This window comes from Embiotoca jacksoni, unplaced genomic scaffold, assembly GCF_022577435.1.
Source record: "Embiotoca jacksoni isolate LCO1_2020_lvr unplaced genomic scaffold, fEmbJac1.0.p SCAF_5, whole genome shotgun sequence".
In the NCBI taxonomy this organism is placed as follows: domain Eukaryota; kingdom Metazoa; phylum Chordata; class Actinopteri; family Embiotocidae; genus Embiotoca; species Embiotoca jacksoni.
Genome location: NW_027185403.1, coordinates 10,362,725 through 10,372,687, shown reverse-complemented (window position 1 = coordinate 10,372,687; position 9,963 = coordinate 10,362,725). Strand labels below are relative to the sequence as shown.

Here is a 9,963-nt window from a genome sequence, read left to right as displayed (position 1 = left end):
GCGTCTTTGTAAGGGTGTATTGTCCATTCATGATTGTCACTGTAACCATTTTAAGCTCCAAATGCAGCTCACACCCATTTAAATGTTGATTAAAAATGAATACCCTGACCTATCAAAGATTCTTTCTGTAAAACCAAATTTCGTGTGTTATGATTAATGAATGGGACTGTTTTGCAGTGTGGGCATTCATCTTCAAAGAGCTCTAATTAAAAATCATTATGGAGTCCCAGGAGTCTGCTGGTACTGGCCACTGGGCCATTTGAGGCAAAGCGAATGAGTTCCTAAGCCTGTATGTTTTTGTTTTTTTCTGCAATGCAACATGTAATAGTTGAACCACCGAATAAAAGTTTATTCTTTTCTAAAGCTATGACATGGATTATAATAAAACAGTAAAATAATGTTGGCTATCACTGCCATTCTGGGCCTGTAGGGCAATGTGGACACCCAGACGAATCCTTATCCCCCCTCATCTGGTAAATTCAGCCTAGAAAACGACACCCACGACACAATTTGTCTCCTAATCCAAATCTGGCTCTGACGTCTGGTGTCAAATTTACGCCTTCTCGTCTATTTAATGGGTCAGACGAACAGACACGAGGATATGAAAGGGTTAAACGTCTTCAGTAATTAGAGTCGCACTTCGCGTTGGCGTCCTCCAATACGGAGCTGTGAGAAGCTACGTCCACCCCCTCCATCTCTCTCTCTCTCTGTCACACACACACACACACACACACACACACACACACACACACACACACACACACACACACACACACACACACACACACACCTCCCCACCAGCTCCTCCGAGCGCCTAATACACTGGAAAATCAAAGCGCGAGCCTCCCCCGTTCACACATCACCGGTGTTGCGCGTGGAGCACAACACAGAGACAGAGGTGCTTTCACTCTCCTCTCCCCTCCTGGTCTCTCATCTGAAGTATTCGTTAAAGTTATCCATGCACATAGATGCAACAAACTTAGACCTGAAGATTCTTTTTTTTCTTTCTTTTTTTTTTTTAGGCACAAGCTCCCTCCTGTAGACACTTTTCAGCTGTGCAGCTGAATGGCTTTATGAGGCGAAAGATGTCTAGGTGAGGTGATTTTACGCACGCTGTTGAAATGGATCACAGACTCTCCAGAGGCAGCTGGGTACCGGTGACTGGCCTGGTTATATGCCTGCTTCTGTGTGCGTGTGTAGTGGACCTGGTTCTTGCACAAATTCGGTACTCCATTCCTGAAGAGCTAGAGCATGGAGCGTTTGTGGGCAACATCGCGGAAGACCTGGGTCTGGATGTGGCCAAGCTGTCAGCCCGTCGGTTTCGTATTGTCTCCGGCGCAAAGAAACAGTATTTAGAAGTGAATTTGGAGAATGGAATTCTCTTCGTCAACGAAAAGATAGACAGAGAGGAGCTGTGCGAGCGAAGTCCGAGCTGCTTTTTACACTTACAAGTGGTCATTGAAAACCCTTTAGAACTGTACAGAGTGGAAGTGGAGATTTTAGATGTAAATGACAACTCCCCCAGTTTTCCATGGAGCGAGTTTAATCTTGACATCACAGAGTCCGCCGCACCCGGCTCACGTTTCCCGTTAGAGAGCGCACAGGACCAGGACGTGGGCACCAACTCTCTGCGCTCCTACCAGCTGAGCGCAAACGAGCACTTCTTACTAAATATCCAGACGCGCAATGATGGAAGCAAGTTCGCTGAGCTCGTACTGGACACCCCACTGGACCGGGAACAGCAGAAAAAGCACGAAATGGTTCTAACTGCTTTTGACGGGGGGTCCCCGGAGCGCTCTGGGACAGCGTTGATAACTATTACAGTGTTAGACGCCAACGATAACGTGCCTGTATTTGACCGCTCAGTTTACCGGGCGAGCCTGGTGGAGAACGCACCGAGGGGGACGCTGGTGCTGAAACTGAACGCCACAGACCTGGATGAAGGCTCGAACGGGGAGGTTATTTATGCCTTCAGTGGGCACGCACCACTCAAGGTGCGTGAACTGTTCAGTGTGGACCCCTACATGGGTGAAATACGAGTGAAGGGCGTTGTGGACTATGAGAAAGCCAGCGTATATGAGCTGTACGTGCAAGCAAAAGACAGGGGACCCTCGGCTGTGGCGGTCCATAGCAAAGTGCTCGTAGACATCCTGGACGTGAATGACAACGCGCCTGAAGTCATCCTAACATCAGTCTCCACTCCTGTCCAGGAAGACGCGCCACCGGGTACCGTGATAGCTGTGATCAGTGTCATGGACCGGGACTCGGGGGAGAACGGGAACGTTGACTGCCAAATTCCAAACAACGTCCCCTTTCAGCTCCATTCATCTTTTAAAAACTATTATACTCTGGTGACAAACGAGTTTCTGGACAGAGAAGCGGTGTCTGAGTACAACATCACCCTCACAGCCCGGGACTTGGGCTCCCCTTCTCTCTCTACCAGGAAAACCATCCATGTTCAAGTGTCTGACATTAACGACAACCCCCCGCGGTTCTCTCAACCTTCATACACAGTTTATGTGACCGAGAATAATGCCCCGGGCGCTTCCATTTGCTCTGTAACTGCATTCGACCCCGATTCTAACCAGAACGCCTATCTGTCTTATTCTATTCTCGAGGGTCAGATTCAGGGCATGCCCGTGTCCACTTATGTCTCAATCAACTCTGACAACGGCAATATCTACGCACTGCGCTCTTTTGATTATGAGCAACTTCGAAACTTTCAGATTCTGGTCCAGGCTCAGGACGCTGGTTTCCCCCCTCTCGCCAATAATGTCACAGTCAACGTCTTTGTCTTGGACCAGAACGACAACGCACCGGTTATTGTATCCCCGCTGCCCAAAAACGGCACCGTGGCCACAGAGGTGGTTCCACGGTCAGTAGACGCTGGGTATCTGGTTACCAAAATAACAGCGTTAGACGCAGACGCAGGGCAGAACTCCCGCCTGTCCTATCAGGTATTACAGGCTACAGACCCCGGGCTGTTCAGTGTGGCTCTGTACACGGGCGAAATCAGGACTATTCGCCGATTAGTGGAAAAAGACGCAACAAGGCAAAGACTGGTCATTTTAGTCAAGGACAACGGACAGCCGCCGCTGTCCGCCACAGTCTCCATTGTCCTCACAGTGGTCGACAGCGTGCCCGAGTCGCTGTCAGATTTCGGAGACCTCACACTCAGCCCACAGCCCCCCTCAAACCTCGCTCTCTACTTGATCGTGTCACTGAGCACAATATCTTTAATATTCCTGGTGGCTATTATCGTGCTGGCTGCGGTCAAGTGCTACAAGGACAGGGAGACCCTCAGCGGGTACAACCTGCCCCCTCTAGCCTGCTGCTGCTGCGGGGGGTTTCAGCCAGAGCCGCCCCCGGAGGTGTTCAAAAAATCCAACCTCAACCTGCAGATTGCATCCGCAGCCAAAGTACCCACGAACTGTATGGAGGTGAATGGAAATAGCAGTCTGTCTCAGTCATATTGTTATAAAGTGTGTCTGACCCCCGAATCAGCCAAAAGTGACTTTATGTTTCTGAAGCCGTGCAGCCCGAGCAGCACGCCCAGGAACAACGAGGCAAAGAGCGCGGAAAACTCGTGGAACGCGCAAAGCCGGAGCGCATCTGTGAACAACGGAGCAACTACTCCCAACGAGGTATAGTGAAATCAGTACATAGTATAAGACGATGGAGCGTGTGTTTTCAGTTTAAATCCGCGTGTTTCACTCAAAGCCACAATAAAATCCACCCCAGTTTTCCATCTGATAAAAAACTAGACAGTGACATTCTCCCATGAAGGTCAAATCACGCATGCCAGACAAGTTTAAACTCAACTTGAGCAAAAACTGAGTGAAGTCATGGTTTTCCTCTCTTCACTCTCGTGTTAGTGTTTTGCACAGTATGTCGTCTCTTTTTATTAATTAATGTTACTATTGTAACTATGGCAATAATTTATCCTAATTGTGCTGCCTATGGTAATGTTTTGCAACCGGGAAATGAAATGAGACTATGTGAGATTACATTTTAATTGGCATGTTAATGAAAGTGTAAAGCCCCATTTTGCGAGGAGCATATGCTGTGCAAAAACCGTGTCTTAGAATTAAGTGAGACGTCAATTATTGTGTGAGAGGAAGAGGAGATGTGACTCAAGCTATACTCAGTCTTGGTAACAATTCAAGCATTTAACAATAATTCACGAACTAATTATAGATTGTGAGCAAAGAGAACCATGTTTACATCATCTAGTGTCATTGCCAATTACTTTTTTATGCACTAAGGGGGTGCATGCACCTGCTTCTACCTGAGTTTAAACAAAAAGTCAAGGTTATATACGTGACGGACAAGGTGAATGGCAGTTGTTTAAATGAATCTGCCGTGGGTTCAGACAATTGTTGTTCGACCAGTCGGGTTTGCCATACGCTTCCTTGTTCTCCAACTAACAATATAGGACAGATAACCTCACTAACTATGCCTCAAGGGCACAAGCACAGCCGACCAATTATACTACACACAATGTGGCGTATTCGCAAGGGGGGGCTGTCCATTATTGATGAAAAATGGCAAATGGCCGATTTTGGGGAGACAGGGGACGACATCGAGAGGGGAGGGGGCAAGGAGAAGGAGGGGGTCCAAGGACATGGCTGGACTGAGACGTGGACAGCCTGTAGATCGGCCCCGGCGTTGTCCTCTGAATGTGAGGGGAGAAAGAGAGAGAGAGAGAGAGAGAGAGAGAGAGAAAGAGAGAGCGAGCGAGCTGTGGCTTCATATTTGTCGAGCAAGGGTGGGGGAGAGGAGGAGGAAAATACAAGAAGGGGGAAGAAAGGAGACAAGGAGAGAGGGAATTTACAGAGGCAGGATGTCTACACCGGTGTTTCCTAATCCTAATAGACAGAGCAGCAGACCGTAAATGTGTGCGTAACGCGGATTCCTCGTCTCCGCGTTCTCGTCAAAACGCACGAGGACAAAGACTCGCCTTGGTACCAGACTCCACCAGACAGACTGAGAAATGTCAATTCGGTCACTGGCACATAACACCTCTGGCCACAAGAGGGATTTCGAGGTCACGGTGATTGTTCTGCCTTCAGCTATATTCCTTCAGGAGAAAGTGTCCTTCCTATTAATTGGTTCCACTAATTCACCCGGTGGTGTCCCTTAGCGTACTCACATGAGTCGTCATGAGGTCGTCAGTGACACATAAAAGACAAATCACGATGAAGCTACTTGAGCATCGCATAAAGCAAGAGCACAGGCCTGCTTAAATTGACGAATTGAAGGTGAAAAGGGAGATTAACTACACATTCAAGCGTGTAAAACACACAGGACAGGTGCGTGAATGTGCACCACGGTATATACGGTATGCGTGCAGAGCTGTATTGGATTAAGCACTTACAGCTGCAAGGGCCGCAAACTTTTCAAGGCTCTCTGTGAGACTTTTAATTAAAAACCTTGCTCGAGGAGCATCAGGCAAATATTAATGTAAAATGATGCATAAAATCCACAAAACAATGACGTGTGTAATTTTCTTAATTTCCTCCCTGGCACGGTTTCCTTTGAAGATTAAAATCATGTTTCGTTTCATCCCGGTGGGGTTCTAATTGGTTTTGTGCGTAGCTGGCGAGGAGCGTATTTTGAATACCGATTCTAATAATACGCTTGCGTCGCATTCTCATGGTTAACAACTTTAGGTGAATTAATAGAGCATGGAATCCATACTATGAGAGTCAAATCGGGAATAAATATCACCCGGATGCTCCTCTTCACCCTTCCCGCCGCACCGCAGAGGGTAAAAGCAAAACTAAGTGGCAGCTGAAGGCAACAGCACCTCCGCTCTTGAAATATGTGTTCTGTCAAACATCCGCAGGGCGGCAGCCACGATCCATTTAAAAAGAGTCATGTCTCCATTTCAAGACAGACTCAATGACAGACTGTTCCTGTCAATTATCACTGACCTCTATAATTCAAAAGGGCAGAGTGAAAACACGTCATTTTTTTTTTTTTTTATTAAACCTGGTTTGAATTATTATTAGATAAAACATATATGTGAACAGATGCATTTTTATGGGTAATTATTCATTTTTAAGGGCGGCACGGTGGTGCAGTGGTTAGCATTGTCGCCTCACAGCAAAAAGGTTCCGCGTTCGAATCCGGTCCTGGGCCTTTCTGTGCGGAGTTTGTATGTTCTCCCTGTGCTTGCGTAGGTTCCCTCCGGGTTCTCCGGCTTCCTCCCATCATCCAAAAACATGCACCTCAGGTCAGGTTACCTGGCGCCTGTTGAAGCAGCTCCCCCTGAGAGCCCCCCTGCTGTAGCAAAGAAATTTTCCCTCAGGGTTAATAAAGTGAAATTAAAAAAAATAATGGTTGACAAGTTTCAAATGATTCTGGTCTTTTTTTCCCCACAGCTAAAGCAGCCAAACACAGACTGGACTCTCACAAAGAATCAGAACTCCTCTATTAAAAGGTATAAGTTTGACCTTTGACCTTTTTCCCACGACTGTCAAGCAAGCATACATTTTTTCCTCAATATTCAAGGATGTGCTCAAGTATGTAGCTCAAATAATGAGCAGAAGAACATACTATTATAAATATGAGATTGTCATTTCATAAATAAGTGTGTTGTAACAGACTATTATCTTGTTTTCAGTTACAACTCTATCAACATGGATGGCACCCTCATGCGCAAGGCCATGCATGCAGACCCTGAAAACTACGTCACCTCCATGGCACCTGGACAGTACTGGACCTGGGGTACTCACATGAGAGGCATGAAGGGTAAGAGAGGCCAAATGTGGTACATAAAAACAGCTTTCATCACCTTTCATGAATGGTGTATTTGATGTACATCCCTGTGGCAGTATTGTTTACAACACAGCACACCTTCATCCTTTCATGTAATGACATTTTATTTTCCTTTGTTGTTCCTTTAACTCATTTGTTGGCAGGTTTATCTCGTCTCCACTAACACCTAGAAGCGTTACTTCCAGCATTATGGCTTTGTTTCTAAACCTTGCTTTTATATAAGTGATATGCAAATGACAATAGCACAACAGTAGCAAGTCAATATTGTATAATAAGTAGCTGCTTCTCCTCTCTTTTCTCCTGCAGACTATAAGATGTCTCCTTCACCCAGTGGGCTCCCTTCTCGCCCCTGGACCCCTCGGTGCACACCTCCTCCCCAACAGCAGCAGCCATCCCTCCCTCCCCACCCTCAACCGCAACCGCAACCGCACCCGCACCCGCAACCGCACCCGCACCCGCACCCGCTTCCGCTTCCGCTTCCGCACCCACACCCACACCCGCTTCCGCACCCACACCCTCACCCTCACCCTCACCCGCACCCGCATCCACCACCTGACTACCACCACAATGTCTACATCCCTGGGACGCCATCAGGCTTTTGCACCCTGAGGCCTACCGCACAGCGAAGTGAGCTGGATGTCCACAATTCTTTCTCAACTTTTGGCAAGAAGCGACGTCTTCAGATGTCCCCCCAGGGGGAGGCTGCGATGATAAATAATGACCTGTACAATGACTGACTTTCCAACAACTGCCTGAATGGACGACTGAAATGAAGGATAACCTCATATGAAAACAGAGGAAGATACCATTCAGTACATAAATTGAGGAACGTTGATTTGTAAGTGGTATGGAAAACAGAAAGGTGCCGCAATTCACTGGGCAAGAGAAGTAATGAATGGACAATCTGTTTGGCTAAAATGATGAAGGGCAAATGAAGTCGGATGGCTATCATGACATGCCACTGCAACATCGTCAATGTATGTGTCTGTTATTATTGTTATTATTACTATTATCATTATTATTATTATTATTATTATTATTATTATTTAGACAATCAAACTGGAGCAGCAGTTAAATCCAAAATGTTTTAAAAAGCATTAGTGGAAAATAATTTTGCACATTCATATGAATTTATATTTTTCGGTTATATGAAAAGGTGTTTTTCTTTTTGTATGTTGATTTGCTAACAGAGCTTTTGTGAATATGACCAATAGTATGTTAATGTACTGGATATGCAAGCTGCACCATGACGCAGACTACTGTAATGATGGGAGATTTACCCCACACATGTACTGTACACATTTATGAAAATAAAGTATTTTTTTCATACGGCCTCTCTCACGGCTCTCAAACACGCATGCGCGTAACCTGCTGCGATTCGTAAAACTCAAGACCCACGCAACTCAAAACACGCATTCGGTCGATTTACATGCATAAATCATTTAGATGTAAGTTTCATAGATCTATGTTTAATTAGCTTGAGTCAATTAGTTTTTGGGGGTGAAAAAGTTCCCGAGCTACTCTTACAAGGGTGGAAAGCTTTTCGCCACGGTAAGCTGTTTTCCACGGTGAGGAATAAACATGGTAAAATGCTAACATATGCTAATTGGAGTGCTTGCATTTCCATTTGCCCGCAGAGAATAGTGGGGTTCATTAACTGAACAAACAGAACCTCCTCTCTCGAAATATCACTTTAATTAAGACCACGAGCACGAATACAAGCATCAGTGGGGGGGTGGGGGGTTCAACTCCAAATGCCACACCTGAGTGTGAGCTAGGGGCCCGTGGCTTCTCTCTCTCTCTCTCTCTCTCTCTCTCTCTCTCTCTCTCTGTGCCCTTTTACATCGGACTTCTCAGGGAGTTAGTTCCTACCATCAACAGATGAGAGTTGGCCACTGGCCAGAAATGAGCAGGGTAATTAGGTCGTCCTATTGCTCAGATTGAAAATAATTTCGTTAACAAGGAAACGGGTGTCCACAGAGAGCGTGGGGGGAGAGGGGGGGGGGGGGGGCTGGCTAACCTTCTCTGCGGTAAGGTGATCCGTAGGGACGGCTGAAGGGGCAGCCGCATTTAGGTCAGGCTTGGCTTATTTTCAGCTGGGCGAGGAGTGGCGCTGTTCCTAAAATAGGTGTAATATCTGTCTTGTGCTCGGCTACGAAATCGACTTTAAAGTTGCAAAACACATTCAGAAAGACCAAAGTCACGGGTGCAAGAGAGACACACGGTCACGTGAATCTCGGCTTCTTTCAAACCCAGCGGCTGATGAAATTCCAGTGAAATGACGGTGCCGTGATTGGCGCAATCACTGTCACATAAGCATCTCCGTCTCTTCCATTAGAGCAAGGTGAGAAGATGGTGGGATTGCGCAACATCGGAGTGTTGCTCGGTCACGAAGAGTGCCCCGGCAATCACGTGTGTTCTCAGTGTATTCTCAACGAGTGGTCGTTATTTACCACCGACGAGAACGAACAGCAGTCTTTAGAATAGTTATTGCACGGGAAGCACAGATACGATGGATCACACATATATCAGGACTTTGTGTGTGTGTGTGTGTTTTCTGCAATAATAATAATATGATTAGCAGAATGTACGAATATATAACAAGTAAGATAGGCCTCCTTAAATACCAGGCTTGCTGCTACACATTTACATCAACGTTTAAGATGTGCAGAAATTGTGTGGAAATGAGCTGCAATACTAGAATATTCCACGAGGCGTAGCTCCAACACAAGCGACATATGATGCCCATTAACTTTCTATTTAGTCCATCCTGCAATTTCAAGTTATAGCCCCAATGCATATTCTGAATGTCCAAAAATAAAAACTGAATAAAAGCACTAAACACTACTCTACAAGCAAAATTCATAACATGTAAACTCTTATCACTTGTCACATCCTTAAAACATCTTGGCCATTACCAGTACCGGGAGCTGTCCGTTGGCATGGTGCTGAAATTGTTTTGACCAGTGGTTCTTCTCTATCCAGCGGCAATGTTGTATGTTGTCCACCAGAGGGCGTTTGATGTTACTCAACGAACACCAGTGCACTGTGTTGGATTTAATGTTTTCGAAGCACTCCTCTCAAATGCGCACACACGCATATACAAACAAACATAAATAATTAAACCTTTAACACCCCATAACTCGTGTATTTTATTTTAAAAAAAAGTGGTAAGAAAAC

General features: G+C 46.0%; 1 protein-coding gene across 2 annotated transcripts; it reads left to right on the top strand.

Moving 5' to 3' along the window:
* The first annotated feature begins 888 nt into the window (after positions 1-888).
* LOC138211464 (protocadherin-10) lies at positions 889-8,113 on the top strand. Of its 2 annotated transcripts, XM_069171384.1 has the most exons (5): positions 889-3,440; positions 3,531-3,644; positions 6,387-6,445; positions 6,629-6,756; positions 7,090-8,113. In XM_069171384.1, exons 1-5 carry the CDS (start codon positions 1,122-1,124, stop codon positions 7,518-7,520), a joined length of 3,051 nt encoding a protein of 1,016 aa, XP_069027485.1. In that variant the 5' UTR covers positions 889-1,121; the 3' UTR covers positions 7,521-8,113. The 2 variants fall into 2 exon arrangements, with proteins under 2 accessions (XP_069027485.1, XP_069027484.1); XM_069171383.1 differs by having other exon boundaries at positions 889-3,644.
* Positions 8,114-9,963: the final 1,850 nt, after the last annotated feature.